The sequence below is a fragment of the Toxoplasma gondii genome, chromosome VIIb (assembly GCF_000006565.2).
Source record: "Toxoplasma gondii ME49 chromosome VIIb, whole genome shotgun sequence".
Lineage (NCBI taxonomy): Eukaryota > Apicomplexa > Conoidasida > Eucoccidiorida > Sarcocystidae > Toxoplasma > Toxoplasma gondii.
In genome coordinates this window covers 4,915,546-4,937,368 of record NC_031475.1, presented here as the reverse complement: position 1 = coordinate 4,937,368, position 21,823 = coordinate 4,915,546, and the positions used below count along the sequence as shown (strand labels likewise).

At 54.9% G+C, this 21,823-nt stretch overlaps 2 protein-coding genes across 2 annotated transcripts; one reads left to right on the top strand and one right to left on the bottom strand.

Moving 5' to 3' along the window:
* Position 1: 1 nt before the first annotated feature.
* Positions 2 to 9,616, top strand: TGME49_255290 (hypothetical protein). The gene is made up of 8 exons (XM_018781097.1): positions 2 to 1,230; positions 1,430 to 2,370; positions 2,840 to 4,152; positions 4,796 to 5,126; positions 5,922 to 6,221; positions 7,022 to 7,249; positions 8,102 to 8,291; positions 8,941 to 9,616. Exons 1-8 carry the CDS (start codon positions 603 to 605, stop codon positions 9,006 to 9,008), a joined length of 3,999 nt encoding a protein of 1,332 aa, XP_018636932.1. The 5' UTR covers positions 2 to 602; the 3' UTR covers positions 9,009 to 9,616.
* Positions 9,617 to 11,021: 1,405 nt separating this feature from the next.
* TGME49_255300 (hypothetical protein) lies at positions 11,022 to 20,376 on the bottom strand (the record flags this gene model as incomplete). The annotated part of the gene is made up of 4 exons (XM_018781098.1): positions 11,022 to 11,309; positions 11,771 to 13,752; positions 14,311 to 15,709; positions 16,555 to 20,376. 4 exons carry the CDS (start codon positions 20,374 to 20,376, stop codon positions 11,022 to 11,024), a joined length of 7,491 nt encoding a protein of 2,496 aa, XP_018636933.1.
* Positions 20,377 to 21,823: the final 1,447 nt, after the last annotated feature.

Here is a 21,823-nt window from a genome sequence, read left to right as displayed (position 1 = left end):
AGAGCAGCAACGGATGAGCGTGTCGCGAAAGACGAACTCCGAAACTAGAGAGCTCCTTTTAGTACAGTACGCCCGCACGACGGTGTGCAGGCTGCTGTGCATGTTTAGCTTGCATCGTCTCGTATGTACCCTAACAGACACCTGATGGTTTATCAGCACTGCGGCTGTCGGGAATTTGCCACCTTTCCCTTACGAACCCATCGTCGGCTGTCTTTCTCAGTCTCTTCCTATCTGTTGCCTTCTTGTGTTTGAACGTCTCCTCTCCTGCGTCTTCTCTCTGTCTCGCCGCCCCACTCCCTCGCCCAAGCTGCCTCTCAAGTATCTGGTCACGCTGAGTGCCGTTTGTGATGCTTTGGAGTGCACTTGAGACTACAGCTATTTCCCCCGTCTTTCCCGCTCACCGCTGGCGTCTACGACTCGTAACTAGAAAATCTAGTATATTTAGCATGGGTCAAAGAAAAAAGGATACATTTTAGACTTTAACAGTTTTTCCCTTATCAAGAACGACTTATCGCTTCTTTATCAAACACCTCGGTGTTTCCTTCTCGGTGTGTTCATCCTTTTCATTCCCTCTCTCTTCAAGAGGATCCGCTCGTCTGCGGATGTGCATGCATCCCCACGAAGTGCTTCGAGGGGCGACCTCTGCCCTGCACTGTGCGTCTCTTCCGCCTTCGCCGACTCCAAGCCACTGGCGACCCCAACCAATGCTCAGTCGCCATTTGACTGACTCTCCGCCTCTCGCTTCTTCCCCCTCCCTTTCTTCGGAGTCGCCTCCATCGGCGTCTTCCCTGCGTCGTCCAGGGCGTGGCGTCCGCAGTTCTTCCGCCGTGCAGATTCTATTGTCTCCTCATGTGGAGGAAAAGCGAGACAACAGAAGGAAGGAGAGAAACCAGGTAGACAGAAACAATGCGCAGCGGCAATCCTCAGCCACGACTCCCCCTCGCTCATGCGGGTCCCCCTCGACATCCCTTAGTGTACATACACCGGGGAGCCGCCGTGGGTCCGCCGTACTCAACGCATGCTATGCTCCGCCGCCTGCCGCTTCTCTAGCCGAATCCGAGGGCGGCGCCTGTGCAGAGCACGCCTCTCAGGGTGGGCGGCCTCCTGAGGTGAACGTTCGAGAAGAGCGAGATATTCAAGAAGGGGAAGACAGCGCAGGAACCGTCGCCACGGAGATTACACTGCTGGACATGGCAGGACATCCCAAGTACATCAAAAGTGCCTTGACAGGTAGAGGCAAGAAGCGAAACTTCTTTCAAAGCCAGCCCGATTCACGATACGGCACCAGAAACTGCCGGGGACCCGCTTTTCGTCGCTCCTTTTCCTGTTCCTTCCAAGTGCCCCACAAATCATACACTTGTTTTTTCCCCTCCTCACTTCTGCGCCTACTTTGCCTCTGTTGTTTGTATGTTTTCCCTCGTTTCTCCAGGGCTGCTCAGAGAGTGCCTGGGTCATGTCGTCCTCGTCCTCGACGCTTCGCCAGAGGCAGCCCCGCTCCAAGTCCAGCTCCAAGAGGAGCGTGTGTTGCTGGCGACGTCTCTGATCCTTCTGCGTCTCCCCTTCACTCTCGTCTTCAACAAATGGGAGAGAAGAAACTGCGGGATCCGAACAGACACCAACGACGCCGGCTCTGCTCCCGCTTTTAGCGAACCATGTGCCTCGTCTGTGTCGCTCGTTGGGGCCGAGGAAGGTCCAGGTGCTGAGGCGGCTTCTATGCGGCTCTCTGGAGTCTCGCGGGAGACAAAGAACAGATGGGGAAAGAGGAAAGAAGGGGAGCGTTGGCGACCCAACGCGACGGCAGAGGCAGAGGAAAAAGCGCAGTTGTGCGCGGAGGTTCTGGGGAACCTCCAGGCGATGTTCCGCGTCGCAGGAGCCGTGCTCGAAGACTCCTGCTTGCATCGCCTCTCTGGTCCCGATGGCAGGGCGAAGCATTTTTGTAAGCGAGAGGAGACAAAGAAAGTTGGGGAAGAAGCCGGAGAAATCGAAGAGGAAAAAGTACCGACGAAAGCTGCAGAGATGGCGAGAGATCCGCTTGTATCTTCTGGCTCTCCACGAGGACTAGACGGGACCGGCCAACGACTGTTGAAGCACCCGAGGCGAAGGCCCAGGACGGCGACGGCGAAGGAGAATTGCGCTGTGCTTCTTCGGACGTGTCTCCTTTCACAGCGAAGAGAGCAGGCGAGAGAAGACGGGAGCAACGAGTGGAGAGAGAGACGCACAGACGAAGGACGGAGAAGGGAAGGAGATCCTTCGTTCACCGCGACTCTGGGTGTTACGACATCGCGGTGGTTCCCCCTCACCTGCCGAGGCGCCTTCTGCGTGTCCTGCGTCGACGGCCAGGGTATTGAACAGCTACGGCGGTCTCTGCAGGTGAGTTTTCTATCAGAACCCTTACCTCGATCAGATTAGGACAGGCATTTGCATGCGTATTCGAATAGGCATCTTGAAATGCACATGAGAGCACACATCTATTCATCGACAGGCACGGAAGAATACATTTGGGTGTTCCACGACTGAGGCCGTACATGTGCATGTCCACGTGAAGCCATACATATATTGCGGGAGATGGGATCTGCTGTTTCTGCGTTACGTTCTACAAAAAGAGGAAACATATTTCTTCTACTTCGACGATTCGTTTTCGTCATTTCTGTAATCTACGCATCTCCTGGTTTATGTTTGCCTTTCACCTTCCGCGCCTTTCTCATCTTCCCTGTTCTGCGTGCTGTTTGTATCGTCCTTCTTCGTTTCTTTTTTCTCTTGCCCTCGACCTTGTCTTTGTCCCTGTCTGCTTTATCAGTTTCTCGATGTACTCCTTGTCTCTTCTTGCCCTGCTCTCCAGGAACTATCCCCCTGGGTCCCTGCAGAGGCGAAGGTTTCCGTGTCTCGCGATGCATGCGTCGCACCACACGGCTTCTCTTTCAAGCCTCGTTTCGCTCCTCTGGTCTCGGACGAGGGTGAGCAGTCCTCAGCTGTCTCCATAAATCAAAACAAAACCCTCGGGTGCGACAACATAAACGTACACCCGAACGTGTCTCTGCCGTCTGCCTCTGAGAGCGGTGCTTCCTCATTTTGTTTCGCCTTGAATTGCTTGCCTGTCTCCTGCCCCTGCTCTCGGCTTCCATCCACTGACCGTGCCTCTGCTGCTTCTGGTATTCTATCATCTTCTCCCTCTTCCTCCTCCTCTTCCTTCTCGTCATCCCCTTCTTCCCCTTCATCTTCTTCCTGCTCATCTCCGTGTTCTGCCGCACCATCATCATCTCCGTCTTCTTTCTCCTCTTCTTTCTCCTCTTCTTTCTCCTCTTCTTCCTCCTCATCGTCCCTATCTTCGTCGTCTGCGTCTGTGGCTTCCCCCGTTTCGACTCCCTCTGACTCTCCCGTCTCTTCAGTTCCCGCAGATTCTTTTATCTCTTCTTCTTGTGGCTTTCGTTCTTCTCGCTCTTCTGGGTTTCTCCCGTCTTCGCGTTTGCCGCCTGCGATACGCAGCGCCTTCTTAGTAACGGAAGTTTTCTCAAGGTGTCGCGCGACAGCGGAGCCAAGAGAAGAAAATCTTTTCTCTGATAATTCTTCAGCAACTACCACTGTACACCCTCGTCCCCGAGTCGTCTGTCGTCCTCCGCTCTCCTCTGCGTTCTCCGGAGACGAAAGAGGAGACAGCAGACAAGAAGCAGAGTGTACAGACGCTGCATCTGTGGAAGAGCAGGAAAGCGAGCAAGACGAGAAAGGCCTAGGAGCTGTGTTGGGAGGCATGCTCCTTCAGGGTCGCCTCAATGTCGGAGACTGCGTCCTGTGCGGACCTCTTCTGTCGCCGTCTCTGTCGGTGTCGTCTGGAGGCTCTTTTCCTCCATTTCTGTCTCCTCCTGGTGTTCCAAGGCGGCCCGTGGAGACAGGAGACAGCGTGGCGAAACTGCATGCGATGGACGAGAGAGAAGAGAACACAGACGCTTTACATGATGGTGAAGCATGGAGAAGAGGAGAGAGAGAAGAAGAGAACGGGGAGTCTACGGGGGGCGAGGACGAGATAGACGATGGCGAAATCGAGGAGCCATCTGGAGGCGCCTCCTTCCTGTGGTTTTGGGCTAGGGTCAAATCTCTGAGAGACAGCGCGAGACAAGCAGTTACCTTCCTTCCAGATACAGCGACGCCGATGAAATGGTGAGAAAACAGTCCTCAAATGTATCAAGCACGCATGCACACCGATATTATCATGAAGCCTTAAGCCTAATGTATCAATCAGTAGGTGGCGAGGGAGATCACTATAAATATACATATAGATAGCTATACCGATACAGAGGTAGACATGTAGATGGATGTAGATACAGAAAGGCTTGTATTGATAGACGGACAGACACAGATGTAGGTAGAGAGCCAGATATATATAAGTATGACTATAGATAGGTAGACACAAAACACGGACGTAGATAGAAACAAGTAGTTTGAAAAATGTAGGCACGTAGATATGCTTTTGTAAGCTCAGACAAAAGAGAAGTCGGACCCTAAAGAAACGCCTGCATGCTTGAGGCATTCCCAGTCCCTACAAGTCTCCAAAGTTATCTGACAGGAGGCACGCGTATGTCTGCACATTACACATTTGTTTAATGTCATTCTTCGCCTGTTTGGCTGGATATCAAAAGAGGAGACATCTCTCTGTCTTTTCAGGATAATAATAGTCATTCTGACGCAGATGTATTCTCTCTTCGTCTTGCCGTTTTATCTGTTGCTCATTCATACTGTTTTGCCGCGCTCCCTCTGCTTCGTCTTCTCACCTCTGGTTTCTGTGCGTCTCCGATGCATGCAGCTCTCTGGCCGCCGTCTTTCTGTCGGGTGTCGCACCTGTCGAAGACGTCTCAAGGCAATTCGCGAACCGCAAGGATAGCCAAAGAGAAAGGCGACGACAACGAGGAACGAATGAAGGCATGAAATGGGAAGAGGGAAAAGAAGAGCAAGCAGGACAAGAAGAGGAAGCAGGAACAGAGGGAAAGGGAAGGGAAGAAGGAAGAGAAAGAGAGAGCGACGACGCAGAGAGAAGGCGAAGCATAGCAACGGAGAGAACACACAGGGAGGAAGGACTCGTCAAGCTTCTGAGGCCAGGTCTGCTCCTTGTGTGCGTGAACGCGGAGAGAGAAAAGGTAAGAAGAAACGAGGGAAAAGTAAAGAAGAACAAAGGGCAAGAGGAGGAAGCAGACCAGCACGGATCTAGAGAATAGGGCCGAAGCGAGGAGGGAAGGAAACTCGTTTCTCCAACAGAATCTCCATGTTTTCAGTATCTGAATGTTTGAATCTTTTTCGATCCGGAGAGAGAATGGCAAGAGGAAAGGAGAGGGGAAAACAGCCTTGTTAACGCGAAGCAGACGAGGAAAGAGAAAGAGGCGAGAAAGCAAGATGAAGTGGATGCGCACGAGAGACAGTAGCAGCAGAGCACTGAACAGGTGATCAGAGTGAAACATGGCGGGAGACGAAAGAAAGGTCGAAGGAGGTTGTTTCAGGCTTTGGATGTTCGTGAGGCAGAAGCCGTGTTCAGGGTCCTCAACTCAAACGTTTTTTTCGTAGACCAGACCGACTCAGACCACGCATCCAGGAAAGTCGGTAAAGAATGCTCTGTCGTGCGATATTCAGCAATCACCGTCGTCGTTTTCCCAGTCCGCCGAGTCCCCTTTCTTCTCTCCACAGTCATCTGCTGCTTCTGGCTGTTCATCATCGTCTTCCTCTTCTTTCTCTTGCTTTTCCTCTGTCTCTCCGTCTTCTTCCTCTTCCTGCTCTTCTTCTCGTTCTTCTTCGTCCCCTTCATGGTCTTCTTCGTTTCCTTCTTCCTCATGTTCTTCCTCTTTCTTTCAACCTTCTCCTCTTGCTCTTCTTCTCCTTCTGCATCTCACTTGTGTTTCTCTCCTTCTTCTATTCCTTCTGGTGTCTCTGGTGCGCTTCAGCGTCTGTTTCCAGGTGGCTTTCTCGAATCGACAAAAGAGGAGACTGAGAGACGCTGCGCCGGCGGGCATTGCCCCCTTGCATGCATGCGCGGGCGAGGGAATCTCGGGTGTCGACCCTCGCCTCTGCCTCTGGAAGCAGAACAAGTGGAAACTTTCAACAAGGCCGCTTTCAGAAGGCAGCTTATTCCGAGCCTTCCCATGCCTGTCGCGGCCTGCTGGTGTCGTTTGCACATCTTGGCGCATCCGTCGGAACTCCGAAAAAACAACACCCTTGTCGTCTACACGCATGCCGTCCGACAAGTGAGACGCAAGGCACCAAAAAGTCTTCACAGCTCACGGGAGGAGGCTCAGGCTTCTAGACGAGAGAGTTCAAAGCCAAACTGTGCAACACTGTAGTCTGCGTCCTGTAGTCCAATATTCACTCCTGTGTCACCCATAACTATACCTGTTGTTCCTCCTAAAATAGAGAGAAGAACGCAAGCAAGGACAGCCGTCTGTGTGTGTGTAAGCCTTGGGCGTGGTGTCGCCTGTCATGCCGCGGACTTGATTCTTCTGTAGAACGGTAAATACCCAAGCGTAACGAGGGTGAAAAGACTAGCTGAGGTGCAAAACTGATCGTGCTTGTATAGGTGAAGCTCCACATTCAGGCTCTGCGCTACTCACGTGGAATTCGAAAGTTCAGTTGTGGTTCGCGCATATCCAAACTTGTGAGAAAACACGGAGGGTCGTCAAGGGGAAAGGCGCCTCAGGTAGCGCTTCCAGTCTAGTTGGAGGACTCTCAATTTTGCGTTTAAAATTCGTGAAACGTTTAGGACGCCGTCCATCCACCATCCAGAATACCACCCTCGATCTGAGCTTGGCTACGTCAGATATTGAATTTAGAGGTCTGTTTCGTTGAACGTTTTAGACATCTTTTGTGGATTGGCACCCGACACTCAAGCACGACGGAGAACACCTTACAATACAGGTTGCATGTCTCCTCTTTTTCCTCTGTCTAGCTCCTTAATGTTCAATCGTGCATATCCGGTACCTGGTCCCACCCCCCGTCTTTGCCTCTCGTTTGATCTCGCTTTTTCGTGACCTTCCGTGCTTGTTTTCAGGCCGCGGAAGTCCTCTCCATTCTCCCGCTGTCGGCGTCCTGGCACGAGCTCATGGGCGTCACGGCAAACGCGCTTGCCTGCGTGAATGAGCGCATGCAGTTTCGCTCCAGGGTCACTAAATGGGGAATTCAAGCTCAGCGTCGCTGTCGGCCAGATAAAGAAGACGAGAGACGCGAGAGAGAAATGGAAGAAGGGAAAACGTCAACCGCAAGAAGAAGTTGCATCAGGGTAGGACTTCAGACTTGTGAGAGTCGCACGCTGTCACAGACACACATTTCTATACCATCACATATGCAGTATTCATGTCTATAGCTGAGCATATATATATATATATAATAGATTAGTTTGCATATAGGTATATGTTTGCACATGTAAATATGTATGTGCACGCGTCGATAATAGCCGGCTGGAATCAACAGAGAATGCGTGATTTTCTGCTCCTTTGGTGTAAACGTGTAATTTTCTCGTAAAGGCACCCAGAGGGAAACTCAATCCGTTCTGTTCCGGAAGAAGGCAAACATGGCATTGCAAAGTCAATCCGAAAGAGAGCAATAGATGCCTTATCACCAACGTTTTGAGGGAGAAAGGCAACCTTGTTGTCAGGGAAGCGGAAAGCAACCAACCGTGTGTGTAGCAATTCCGCTTTCTTTCTTGGTCGTTTTCGATCGACAGTGCTGGGCTGTAAGATCCTACGGCATCAAGCTTATTCCACATCTGTTATGTTCTAGGCGTAGTATTTGGATCACTTGTACCACTCGTATTAGCACAGAGAGAAAACAACCATTCAGATGCTAGTGTGATCAGTACCATCGTACTGAGAGTAATCATCTGAGACAGGATCCCTTCTCTGCATCTTTCGCCACTCCGCGAAAACTGCTTTTACAGCAGCTACCGACAGACAGACCTATCTCCTTCGTCGTCCTTCCTCTCTTCTATCCTTTTGCCTCAGTTTTCCTCTTTCTTTTCTGTACTCTTCCTCCTGTCTCTTTCTCTTCTCTTCACCCTTTCTCCCTCTTTTTTCATTTCTTCTCTCCCTCGTCTCTTCGTCCTTTCTCTCTTGTTCTGCATCTTCGTTTTCAGGCGGGTAGAAAGAACCGATGTTTGCGTTCTCTCTCGGAGGCCGCCACGTCAGTGGGGGGGCGAAGTGGACCTGTGACTCTGGCGCCTTTCGACACAGGGTTGGTTCTCCTTCAGTTCATCAGCGAATTTGGTGGAGAACTTTTGGCTTCTGGTCTACCAATTGTTGTGTGCAGCGGCGTCGATGTGCAGGGTAAACACCGGACAAGTCGATCCGCTTTCCATTGCAAGTGACTAATTTATAAATACATATTAGACCCAATGATACACGTACTGCAGATTCCCCTGAATTCTACAAGGAAATATAAATGTGCCGTCTTTCATTTTCTCCCTTGCCTTCCTCTTATGCGTTTCCCCGCTAAACTCCGCTCAAACTCTGGTTGCATGTGGAAGCCGCGGCGAACCACCCCAGAAAATTCTCTTTTCCCCTAATAGTTCAAGGGCACTCTCTGTGAGTTCTTTGCTTAAGGAGTGATCCTTCTATTGTGTCAGCAGAATCGAGTTAAGATGGAAATTCCTGTATTCCTAGAACTGGTTCGTATAATATGTTATGCCGTCTTTGAAAGTTTCCTGGGTATCCGAGTCAGTGCACTGTCTTGTCAGAGAAACTTCAACCGTCTCGACACATCGGACCTATAAAGTAAAAACTGTTATTATATTACTTAAAATTTGCGTGTAGGTATGGTGGCTGTTGGCTTGAATGGAAACGCATATGCCTATTTGTTAGCACCGAACTAGGTCACTGACATAATTCCCCTCTCGAGCCCGCGGGCTCATTCACAGTTCCCGCTTGTTGGATATCAGAACTGCAGGTGTGGTTTTTTGTGCCTGTGTTTTGTCAGGCGTCGGCCACGTGGTGGCCCCTTGCCCGCAGATTCCGTTTTTCTCTCAAAGGTTTCTGGTCTCGTGACGGAGCCACGCGTCAATAATTCTTTCGTTTGGCAAAATGGACACGCAGTTCTGGCGCAGCGCGTGGCGGTAGTAGACACACAGAGAGGGCAGCAACGTTGTTCTGGACAGAGGCTGGAAAAGGATTTGCTTGCATTTATCGTGCAAATGCGAGCACATGAAAATATACACAATGGTTCTCCCACGGGTCTTCGTCAGCAATTGCACAAGCACAACAGCAGGCAGAAAGTGCACCGAATAGCCCTTTACCTGAACAAGCAGGCCCACACATACACATATTCGGATATCCGGATGCATGTGTAGATAAGCTTATATTTGTGGATCAGGAACGAACTGCGGATTTGCTTCTGTAGGTAGAGAATTTGCTGGCAAGAGGCCTCAGAGAAGGTGCACACAGAAGCAAAGATCTGCGTGTCGTGTGTCGAGCTCCTGCAATCCTGATGGGTTCTGTACATTAGGGAAGTGACGAGTTATCTCACGGTGTCGATATCTGCAGAGAGCCATGACGGAACAGTTACAGTTTATTTGTTTTCCGAATGCTCTCAAGTGTGATCGGCTAATCATTTGTCAGACTGTCAATACCGAGTAGATCCCGTGCTGAAGACTGCCATAACGCGGGCAGCTGCAGAGACCTACAAGCGTGCGCCTCATCAGATACCACGCACCCTCTGATCTAGAATTACTTTCCCTGGGAGACGTTGCGGTCACTCTCCCAGTGTCACCTAGAATAAATTCAAAGTATCTACAAACACATCTTCTATCGCAGAAGGTAAAGCTTAACATACACATGCACCTGCGCAGGAACGGACACTCATTTTTTCATAGCTCAAGGGAAGCTCCGCCAAAGCGAGCTGGCATCACTTCTCTTCGTCCCGCAGGGCTGGGGAATTCATTGCGAACAATACATGCACTACTCGTCGCGTTTGTAATCTGCAGTCTACGGCTGAGTATGACCAGATTTCGCTTGTTACTCGCATTCGCACCGCTGTGGCTTCCCGGCCTTAACTGAAAAACAAGCAACGCAGGTTCTTGCCCTCGTGCAAAAGCAATCGTCTAATGGCTGAAGAGAGACTCCCTCTTACACTTTATAGAATGGGATCCCTCGGTTTCCACAAAATACTGTTTTCTTCATGGAGATCATAACGAAGAAACCACTGACACGAAGGCCGTTGAAATTGTGCTCAAGTGTGTGTTGGCCTTTAGTGGCCTACGACACTGTCACAACACGTCAATTTGTTTGGACGTTTTTAAGGAAAGCTACAGTCAGTATTATGCGGTGCTTTTCTCAAAACCCTTTGCGTCCGTGTCGCCCGCGTTGCCTTTTTAGGGTTTAGGGTGCGTTTCTGGCATCTTTTAATAAGCGGGTCGCTCGGAAACAATGTCCTTCCTACTCCACGCGAAAATGAGTCTAACCAAGAGAGCAGGTTTCTGTCGCTCCCTGGTGCATGTAAGCTTGGAAAAAAGTCGCTTCCGGGAGACGCCTCCCGGCGACGTGACAGGAAAAACGCGGGTAGGAAAGGGTGCCAATTGCACAGCCCATCCAGAAAAAAAATGCGAGCCGAGAGAGCACATTTTCGAACGCTGAATGCCAGCAGCGTTTGGAGACAAGCCACCAGCCCTTCTGAAAGGAGAAAAGAGGCGCAAGTGTCGCACGGGGTACACACCCTAAAACGGAAGAGTACACACACAGCAACCAATAGAGAGTGGACGGGAGAGAGTGGCGATATAAAGAGAACTGAACACAAACGAATCGATGGAAAAACAAGCAGAAGAGACAATTAACCTGCCACAAGTGGTGACCCGCAAGTTTCCCGCTGCCTCCAGAAGGCTACACACAGCCGCATGCGAGGCAGTTCGCAAATTAAACTCTGAGGAAACACAAGATGGCAAAGTCCTGCGAGCAACATGCCATTCGAAAACAACCAGTCGCTGCTTAACCGCGCAGCAGAAAAAGCCTGGCAGGGTTTCAAATCTTTGATACAGTTACGCACAGACAATTTCGTCCTCAAGGAAACTACCGATGCCTCGGACTGCATGCAGCATTCAGACTGTGAGCGAGGCCAGCGGTGGAGCCTTTGCCTCCGAAAACGCGACCGCCTCGCAGATGGGAAAGCGAAAAGGAAAACGCCTCGCGAGAATCAGACGGAGACGCGTCGGGAGACCTCTGTCGGCATGCATCCTGAGCAGCGTAGGCAGCGGCGCGGGCGTGCTGACGCGAAGAACTGGAGGGACTCTGGCGGTGGCCCTTCAGAACCGGCGAGTGAGAGCAGCGGCGACGGTGGCGAAGCGAGTACGTATTTGCCTGTGAGAGCACAGAACAAAAGGCATTCATGTCGGGGTTAAAACTCACGTTTCTTTTGCCAAAATGACCTCTACTCCACGAGCTCCGCGTCCTAGTGCCCAAGCGACCCATCTTCATGGAACAATCCATTATACAAACACATATGTCAACACATACAGAGATCTATTGCCAAACACACGTTTCTCCATAGCTACATCGACGCACAAATATATAAATATACATATACATATATATATATATATATATACGCCCGTTTAGGGGTGAATATGTGTCTACATGTGTTCACGTATTCCTGTACTCTGTATATAACTATTTAAAAGTTCGCACATGTGTACGTAGCGGTCCTGAGGAGGAGTCGAGAGTCCTGCGAATGTTGCTGGATACTTCAAATGCCACCCAGGACATGTCCTAGAAAAATAAACTCACTTCCCTTCAGCGCCACGCGCCCCGCTGTCTCTTACCGTGTGTCTCCGAGCGGATGCCTCGCGGTCTCTGGGGCCTCTGGCATCTTCGCCTTCGCTGCTCCACGCGCCGCCTGGCTCGCGTGAGTCAGCTCCTCCGTCTTCAGATTTCTCTTCACACGGGGACGCCGAGCAAGAGGCTTCAGGCTGAAAGCGCAACAGAAGCCTCTCGCCGCCGCTGTACGGCCCGACCCCTGAGGCGTGAGCACGCAGCTCACAGAGGCGTTCTAGCAGTAGACGCGTAGCGCGTCCTGAAGAACTCGAAGTAGACACCTGAGACACATGTTCCGTTCGTTTTCGCTTTCCACGCACGACTGCCGCGCCCGGCCCTTCTTCTTGAGATGAAGAGGCGTCGACTGCTCTTTGGGGGGTGTCTTCTTGCTCTTCCTGGTCTTCTTTCCCGCAGGAAAGATCCTTCTTCGATCTTCCAGAACAACGGAGTCTGCATGCACTGCATGCATCGGCCCCCTCTTTCTCCACTCTTTCTGACGACGCCTCGTCTCTCACTCCCTCGCGCCAGGTTCCCACTTCGCCCTCTGGGCGTCTGCCTCTGAAGTTCTCAAAGCTTTCGCTCTTGCTTTCTTGAAATGCATTTTCTCCTCGCTCCACGACGCCCGCAGTTGGCGAAGAAGACATACCCGTTTCTCCTCCTGTCTTCTTGACATCCCCTCTTCCTCGAACATCATCCGCAGTCTCTACTGACGAAACGCCCCCGTCTTCGTCAGCCGGGCGTCTGTCTGTGCCTGAGGGCCCTGTCTCTTCACCTACGGACCCTGTCTCTTCGCCGGTCTCTGCTTGGTCGACCTTCCTTCTCTTCGCTTGCGTCTCTCCGCGCATCTCCCGCAAAAGCGACAGATCTGCCCCCCGACCCTCCAGTGGAGCCGCCCCACCGCTGCGCGCGCGCTTTGGTCCGAAGAGCCGCAGACGCCGGAGAAGCCACTCCCTGCAGTCCTGAGTCACGTCCGAGACATCGTCTCGACCCACCACCAGAACCCGGATTTTCTTCTTTCTACTGGAAGCGCCGAAGCCGGCCTGACGCCCCTGTCCGGTCGCTGCTCCACCCGGCCCGCGCTGCGAGGCCCCGGCGCCAGCACGGCCGGCCTTCCCGTTCTCCGCCTGTGGAGTTGCCGGGGCTGAGGAGCCCAGAGAAGAAGCAAGGGAAGAAGACGCACGAGAAGCGTTAAGCTGCGCGAGCTTTTCCTGGAGAAGCCGTGAGCTGCGCGTCGTCCTGGAAGGCAGAGTGCGTTCGACTGGTTTCTCGTCCTCGCTCGGCGCCGGTGCTTCCTCCTCTGCCTCACCGGTGCGTTCCGCCAGCGAGAACAACGGCGGCAGCTGGGATAGGGCCGACACCGCGAGGTTCTCTTCTTCCTTCTCGGCAGTGAATTCGCGCCACCATCGCCAGCTGGAGGACGCGCCTGCGGAGTGCTGAGCGAGGAGACACCGAAGCTCTTCTTCTTCTTCGCGAAGCGCATCGCTCTGTCGACGGGCTTCCTCGGGGGCCGGCGCCTCCGACTCCCTGCTCTGCGTCTCTTCTGCGTCGAACTTTCCTTTCTCACGCATCAGCTCGAGAGCCAGGCGGCAGCCGTGGAAGAATCCAAGAGACGCCAGAGGGAACCGACGAAGCAGACCGCCGCCTTCGTCGGGGTCCTTTCCTTTGCAGGGAACCCCTCCGTTCTCTTCCTCTTTGGGCGCCTCAGGCGATTCGGCGGATGCCCCAGGCGACCCATACCCTGTCTCCTTTTCGGCTGACGCAGCGAAAACCGCCCAACCGTCTTCTTCCGTTCCTTTGACGAAGCGCAGCGAGAGAGTCTGCGTCGGAGTCAATGGCAAAACCGCAGGGGGATTGCTAGTGTGACCCTGAGGCTCGACCTTCACCGTCACCTGTTCAGCCCCACAGGGAGACATGGTGCGAGAAGACTTGTGACAAGAGACAGAAGGCAGCGGAGACAGGCCACACGCCGCCCGACGCAGTGCACGCGAACCTGAAAACAAGGCAGACCCAGACGAAGGAGGAAGTCCGGTGAAACCGCAGGTAAACAAACCTGTAGTGTGTACAGAGCCAAGTTGCTTTGAGGTAAGCACTAAACAAGGGAGTCATGCATTCCGTGCTGAATTTGAGACTGATGGTAAGGTAGACACCGAGACGCGTACAGCAAGCTCGGACAAGACAGGAACATTTCGACAGCGAGAGAAGTCCGTATCGACCATTCGACGATACAGAAGCAGAGACAGCGGGTTCGGAGCGATGTGCAAGCAAATACGTTCTACGCATGCCACGCATGTGCGTTTTAGTACAGACTAGAGGGAAAAAACTGCATACACACATACACACATACATACATGCAAACATGCATACAAAAATACATGCATATCTACATGTAGGCATATGAATGCCCTGTGTAGGCAGCAGGGATCTCCGCGCACAGAGCATGCATCGATGCTGTGAAAAGCCGCGAGACGCATGAGAAGAGAAAACAAGCTTGTCAGCAAAAACCCGGTCGAAACATGAGATTCATGCTAGTTCCTGTCTCACCACTCACCCAGAGTTCGTTTGATCCACCGCACTGCCTGGGCCTCTCGTTCCCCGAGAGCGCCTTTCCAGGCATCTACACATCGTTTCTTTGCCTCCTCCCTTGTTTTCTCAAAGAGACTTTTTTCCGCCTGCGTGAACGCGTCTCCGAGCGTTTCGGCGCCTTCGGAGCCGCCCTTCGGAGCTTCCGGCGAACATGAGTCAGACCCCAGAGAAGCAACGCAGACCGCAGAGTTCCCGTCTCGCGATTCCTTTTCGTCTTCCGCGGGTCCAGGCCGGCCGTCATGTCGACTGCACTCTTCCTCCCAGCTGTCGACCTCGAACAGACCCTCGATTTCTGTCGAATCTCTTGGATCTTCCCTTTCCTCCCTCTCCGCCTTCTCGGCTTCTGCCTTCCTTCGCTGAATCATCCCAAGGCGCTCGCGCAGCTCCCTCGCCTCTCTCTCGTCTTCTTCTTCGCGTTGTCTGCGCCGGTCGCGGATGTCCTGCACGCGCCACCGGCCGACTTCGTGTTCGACCTCGGAGACAAAGAGCTCCTCGAGCAGCGCCAGCGGCGGCCTCCAGACGTCAACAGCCACGGGCTGGTGTGCATGCGCCAGCCAGAAGCGTTCACGACTATTGTCGACTCGGCGCTCACTCGTCCTCTTCTCCAGGCTCTTCGGACTACCTTCTGACGCGTCTTCTTCGGCCTTTGTCTCCCCAGCTGAGCCGCGCCCGTCCGCCGCCTCAGTCTTCTCCACTGAAGCCGAGGCGGAGGGCTCCCCGTCTCTTGAAGCAGACTCGCACTTTGCCTCGCCTTCGTCGCGCGGTGACTTGTCTTGAGGCCCTTCACCCTGCAAGAGATGCAGGCGACGCTGGGGCGTCCTCTCCGCTATCTCAGGTTCCGTTTTCCGATCGACAGGGATGGCGGAAGGCCCTACGTCGGTCGGATGCGAAACTCGAAACTTTCCCCCAGAAAGTGCATACGCGGGGCACCGTCCAAAGTGACGAAACGGCCGCCGCTCTGCCGTCCACTCCTCCTCGCCGTCGGGAAACGATGCCGCAGCTGCCCAGAGCGCCTCGCACACCAGGCAGGTCTCCTCTTCGTCGTGGCCTTCCAACGCTTCTTTGCACGGAGACGACACGCGCTTGGTCTCGTCGCCTGTGCCTGCTGGAGTTGAGGAGGAGTCAGAGTCTCGGCCTGCCTTTCTTGGAGACGGAACCTCCCCGACGCCGCCCTCTTTCGCCGCCTCACTCCCCTTCGAAGCGCCTTCCTCTGCTCTCTCCGTCTCTCCCAGCTCGTCTGGATTGTCAAAGCAAAGACGAGGCCTCTTCGAGGTCCACAAGTGCCGACAGGCGCCCCAGACAGTGTCCCAGACGCCCGCTACCAGAGAGGAATGTGACTTCTCTGCATCGGGTTGCTGCAGAGCCTGAAGGCAAGAAGGAAGGGTGCCCAGAACGAAGGCTGTTCCACATCAATGATGTTCTACGCGTAACCAGGGATCCTGCATACAACTGCAGTTGTTTCTCAGCAGAAGAACGTGGAACGAGAAAGCCGGCACCGGAACGCGAGACTCGGACCCGTGAGCCTGTAGAGAGCAAAGGCCACTGCAGCTCAGAAGCGAGATTTCAAGAGAAATCTTGGATCCTGTATGGGACAGCATTCCACGCGTTTTGTGCTCAACGAAGCTGGGGAAATGCCATAACAAACGTGAGGGCCGAGGGGTTGTGCTTCACAGTGTTTGGTGTGAGTCGCTCCGCCCTTGAGAGGCACCGGGGACTGGATTCTGTCGCTTGTCAGCACAAGACAAACGCGCGTCGGCAATGAATCAGAAGTACTCTAGAAAAAGCTCTCTCCGTTGAATCACTTCGTTACTATAGAATTGAAAAGTCGCTTCCATCACTTTTTCAATTTTAGACTTGGAAGAAAAGTCCTACTCGGTGAGGAAGGAGTGGATACACAGATAATCGGACTGGGGCGCTCGTGTTTTCAAGAGTAACGATGCATGACTATCATGTCGGCCAAAGCTCGTGAGAACCGACAGCAGAAACCACACACCATTTTTTGCAGTGTGCCTCCGAAAGTATTGCACTCCTTCCCTCTCCTTTCTAGGCTTCTTCACGTTACTCTCATGTTTCAACTTTTCGATATTTCTTAACCGTCATCTGTGATTCTTGCTACTCTTACTTTTTCTGCTTTCCATCCTATCTTCTGTCTTCCTTCGCTTCTTTCGCTTTTCCTTCTTCGCCTCGCCTTCCGTCGTAGTTCACTCACCTTGGAGCAGACAGCCGCCAGGCTTCGAGGCCACTCGAGCGGCAGCCGCTGAATATCCACGTGAGGCATGGTTAGATCCTCGAGTCTCTCTTGCTCGGCTTGCAGACTTTTCCAGGAATCGCGGGTACTCCCCCCCGCAGCTTCCACCAGGTCCCTCCCGACATCCCTGTCTCCTATGTCTCCTGTAAGGCCTCGCATCGCGGGCTCAGCGATCTCTCTCTTGAGCTCGGGCGTTGCATCAGTGGTCGACCGACACTCTCGGGTCAGAGCTTGCTCTTGAGAGTCTTCTGAAATCTTTTCTTGCATGCCGTGTTTCCCTCTCGTCTGTCTGGCACCCGCTGCCCACCCACCAATTAGAGCGCTGCACCAGCGCTCGGTCGCGGGCGGGCCTCCGTCCCAGAGCGCCTCGTCTTCCGGAGATCCGTCGGAGTCTGGCGACTCCAGAGGGCCTGCTTCCTTCTCTGTGCGGAAAGGTCTTTCACAGGAGCCCTTCGGTCCTGTCTCCGGAGCGTCTTCGAGCTTCTGAAACGCGCTAGAACGAACAGAGTCTTCGACATCGGCCAGCGACGGTGGGTACTGAGTCTGGGAGTTCTCATTTTCCTTCTCTTTCAGCGGTTCCGCTTCGGAGTCGACGGCGTCAGCCTTCTCGGCGGCAGCAAGTGACCGCGAGCTGTCTCCCTCCATGGACGCCGACGAACGAGGCTCTCGCTTCTCGCCGCCTTCACCCTCGTCCTGTGCCCCCGCCCCCGCAGCTGAAGCCGCTTTCTCGCCTTCCCTCTTCTGGGAGTCCTGCGCCGCCTTCTTGCTTTCTGAAGCCTCTCGGCGGACCTGGCGCGGGTGTCTAGACAGCAGGCGGGAGACAACGGGGTCTGGGGCAAGGCCGCACTGCTCCCGGAGATGTTGCACGGCGTCGTAGAAAAGAAAAGACGCATCCGCTCTCCACCGGAGAACGCTCAGGTGCGGGGAGTCTGAGACTCCACGGCTGGGCGCCGAGGCGCCCGGCGTGGCCTGTGCACCAGAAGCCGCCTGCATCTTTGACGCAGATCTCTTTGAGCCGAGAGGAAATGGAGGCAGCTGATCGTCTAGAGAAGCCACAAGAGGGGGAAGACCGTCACCGGAAGCCATCGAGGCTCCGCACTCGGAGACGCATACACGAGACTGTGGGTTGCCTCTGGTCCCCAGACAGGTCCCCTCCCCCGCGTTGCCGCAACGCTTTTGTTCTCCCTTCTCCTCTGAATCCGTTGTTTGATTGTGAGGCCCCGAAGACACTGCTGTGTTTCCCTTTCCTTCACTGCCGTCTTTCTGCTCTCCATTCCTCTCTCCGTTCTCGCTCACCCACCCGTCGCCTGGTAATTCCTTCTCTACACCCTTTTCTTCACCTCTTTCCTCCTTAGGCTGAGCTCCGTCAACCTGCCCCTCGCCCTCCATCTGCTCATCCGCCCTCTGTGCATCCGACCCAGAGTCGCCGAGGGTCCGCGCGTCCACGCCCCTCGGCTCGGGCGTTGCGCAGGGACGTTCTTTTTGCCCGCAGTCGTGTGCCTGCTCCGCCTTAGTATTCTCGCCTCCGAGACGACCTCGCTCGATATTCGCCGGCTCGTCGGCAGCGCCCTTTCTCTCACCCTCCTTGCGAGCGCCCCCGAAGAAGCCCGGCATCGCGAACGTGGCTTCAAAGTACGGGCGCAGGGCCTTCACATGCTTCCTGAGGACGCGCTCTCGCGTAGGATCCAAGGGAGGTTCCACGACAGCAGCAGCTGCAGACACAGCCGCCGCCCTCGCGGCCGCAGCCGCCCGCTCGCGAGCTGTGCTGTCGTCGGGAGACTTTGCACGGGGCACGCGGAACGCTTGAGACGAGGTGTCTCCGGAGACACCCGCCTGAGCAGACGCGGGGCCGTGACGAGAGGGTAGATGAGGGGGGCACAACGCAGAGGCAGCGTCAAGACTGGAAGGGGGGGCTGCAGCCGCCGACGTCGGGTTTCGCGCGGGGAAAGGAACAGCGAACGCATGCGGTACGTCCGTTTCTGACGCGGCTCTGGCTTTGCGACCCGAGGAAAGCGCCCCTCCGCCTCGCGACTGGGGAAGAAAAGCAGAGGCCAACTCCAAGGCCTCAACTGGGAGGGGCGGCCGCCCGCCGCTGAGCCCCGAGTCTCTCTGAGGCTCACTGCGGTGTCTGTACGCCGCAGGCCCGCCTGGTCCAACACCGCCTACGCTAGCCGATGATCGCAAGTCCCCAGAGACCGTCTTCTTAGGCAGCGATTCGCCGTTTCGCGACGTTCCGATGCGGCCGAGAGTCTCCCCGAGCCCGCGCAGAACGGAGGCCGCATCAGCTGAGCTCGGAGACGAGAGCCGAAGAAGATTGTAGGAGGCGACGGCCACACTCTGCTGGAGTTTCGAGAGGAGCTGAGCGTCATGATCGGAAGAGGAAACGTCTGTGTCGACTCCCAGAGACCCCCCCGCCGCTGCTGCGCCTGCCGCGGCTGCCGCAGCGAGCCGCTGCTGCAAGGCCTTCAGCGCCGCCGCGGATGGTCCCGACGTTCCGAGCAGACCTTGCTGCGTGAGCGAAGACAAGGCGGAAAGGTCCCCCATCCTGCCCTGGCTTGGCTCTCTGGAGCCCTTGAAGCCCGGAGCCTGATGCCTCAACACATCCGGAGACACTCCGGCGAATGGCCCCCCTTTGGCGCCTTCGCCTCGCTGCGCCCCCGCGGAAGCCGCCCCCGCCACGGCGCCCTCGATCAGGTACTGCTGCACTTGCTGTCGCTGTTGCTGTAAAAGAGCTTGGTGTTGTTGCATCAGCGCAGCCTGGGCCTTTCCGGAAGTCGTCCCGCTGCCTGAGTCGCCGGGACGCGTGGAGACAAAGGCCGTCGCGGCCGACGCCGCGCGATCTTTGCCCCCCAAGTCGTTTTGCAGTTTCGTCAAAGCTGCCAGTTGCTGCCGCAAAAGCCGTTCGTGCCTCTGCTGCTGTAATTTGAGCTTGGAGAGATCTTCCAGACCTGCGGATCCGGTCTCTTGCTCTCCGTCTCTCTCGTGAGACGGGAGGAGCCGGCGAGAAGGCGCAGCGAGGGGAAAGGGCCTCGCGCCTTCTTTGTCGCTCTTCATCTCGTCAGAATCCGACGCAGACTGCGGAGGCCGCGCCGGAGGGACAGTCGACCCTGGACTAGGTTCACCCCGCCGGCTGTCTCGCAGCAGACCCCGCGCGCTGCTCGCTTCGTCGGAGAGATCACTGGGCAAATTGGAACTTTCGGAGGAGGCAGGCGCAGCCCTGTCTTTGTTGGTAGCAAGCTGCCGACTCCTAGGCGCCCCCTGCGAGTTTCCCGCCATGAGGTGGACGAAGAGCTGCTTCAGAGCCTGCCCTTCCTCTCGCGGTCGGCTCTCGGAGAACGGCGGCCCATCCGCTGTGGAGACCCCCGAGGCGGGGAGCGCGCGCAAGCCGCTCCCAGTCGGCTCCAGCGCGCATGCAGTGGCGGGGTGGGTGCCCAGCTGCGTCGGTGCATGCGCCGGGGACAGGCCAGGTTGTCGGGAAGCAGCTCTCGCCGCGGACGTGGTTCGTTCTCTCCCTGGTGCCTGAGGGCCGTCCTCAGCTAGGCGAAGAAGCAACTCCTTCTGTTCCTGTTGCTGCCGCTGTTGCAGGAGCTGGAGAAGAGCCATGGAGACGCCGGACGAGCTGGAGGCGAGGGACTTCGCACTCCGGTGGGATCCTTCATTTTGACTCGCAGGCGATGGCCCGGACGCCGATTGACACTGCAGCTGCCTCAGCAATGACACTAGTTCCGCGCTCCGAAGCCTTCCCTCGGACGTCTTCTTCCCCGGAAACGCGAAGTCCGACATCTCCGCCACAGACGAGACACGGTGTTCTCTCGTGCGAAATCTGTGCAGCTGGGGTTGCCCAGCAGAAAGCCTGCCTCGGCCAGACCTACGATATCCGGAAAATAGGAAGAAACGCTTGACGCAGTTTGGAGAAAAAAGGAGATTGGTCGGAGAGAGGTGGAGAGACAGTCGCCGTCGACGCGGAGGCCGGCTCTAGAGGAAGGGGTGCGAGAGAGAACTGTCTCTCGTCCCCAGGTTTAGATTGGGAGTCACCCGAGGAAAAGAAAGCACGGACTTGAAAGAAAAGTCTTGACGATACGCCTGAAGAGTTAAGAAGAGGGCGTTTGGTATCCCGAAGGAAAGTGGGCTGGGAAGAAAACTGTGGAGTGATGTGGAAGCCGAGACACGGTGGAGCGCTGCTCACAAAGAAGCCGGAACAGAACGGCAGAGGAAAAGGATCTCCGACGCTCTCTTAAAGATGTGGTGACGATTTCCCACTTTATCCAATCGATGCCGGCAATTTCCGCGTTCCGTCCAGCATGGAGCCTTCGAGAAATGGAAGCAAGTCCCTGAAAATACCGCCTAGCCAAAGTTCAGCGACGGGCGGACAGGCGGCGGTCTGTGAATCGAGCGCCCCTAGTATGCAGTAATCAACGAACAGGAGAAGAAACGAGCAGGAATAAGTGTGGTAACGAGAGAAGAGGTCACCAGGGAAAGAAGGCGGAAGTTGCCAAGCAAACACCAGGGGGCTGACGCCCGCGCCAGAGTCCAAAACGATCGTAGCGTCACCGGGAAGATCTAACAGCGCAGGAACGAATTGCGCTGCAAGTCAAGAATCTGGAAGAGCAGTGCCAGACCATACACTCAGCAGGGGTTTCGCGTGATCCTTAAAAATGACTAAGGCGAGATAAGAAGATTTCACATTGTATATCTATTGGAAACGCAGAAACGGCCTCTTGCACGGCAGTAGGGACATGCCAGCTCCCCCCCTGCGGAAAAAAATGTGCGAGCCGCTTGCGGGCTCGGAAGTCCTTTCGACTGGCATGGCCTGTGGGACCATTGAAACAAAAAATCAAGAAAACTTCCTTCCTCGTGTGCCGCGTATCCAACCGAAACTGAAGTGGCCAAGGGAAACGCGAAAAGAAACTCGGGAAGCTGGGACAGCGCTGGGCGACGTGGTTCACAGCCATCTCCACTCGGGAATCAGAGAGGGTGTCTGGGGGGCTGCGCTAAGACACACAGGATGGCCACCCCTTCAGCTGCCCGCGCATCAACACTTTTTCCAAGGAGAAAACCATAAAAGAAGGCTTCTCTCAAATTACAGGAACCTACACTTCCTGCTCGGGCGTCCGTATAATGTTGAAACAACGCAGCGTGTGTCCAGCCCCCGGGATAGTGGCAGCGCCAGGCAGCTCGGTGTCGTACAAGCGTACTGCAATCCGTATGTCGCGTCCTCAAGAAATGGAAA

Coding starts and splice junctions, on each gene's coding strand:
- TGME49_255290 (XM_018781097.1), top strand. CDS start 603: ATGTGCATGCATCCCCACGAAGTGCTTCGAGGGGCGACCTCTGCCCTG. Junction 4,153..4,795: donor ACAGCGACGCCGATGAAATG/GTGAGAAAACAG, acceptor CGATGCATGCAG/CTCTCTGGCCGCCGTCTTTC. Junction 7,250..8,101: donor CAAGAAGAAGTTGCATCAGG/GTAGGACTTCAG, acceptor CTTCGTTTTCAG/GCGGGTAGAAAGAACCGATG.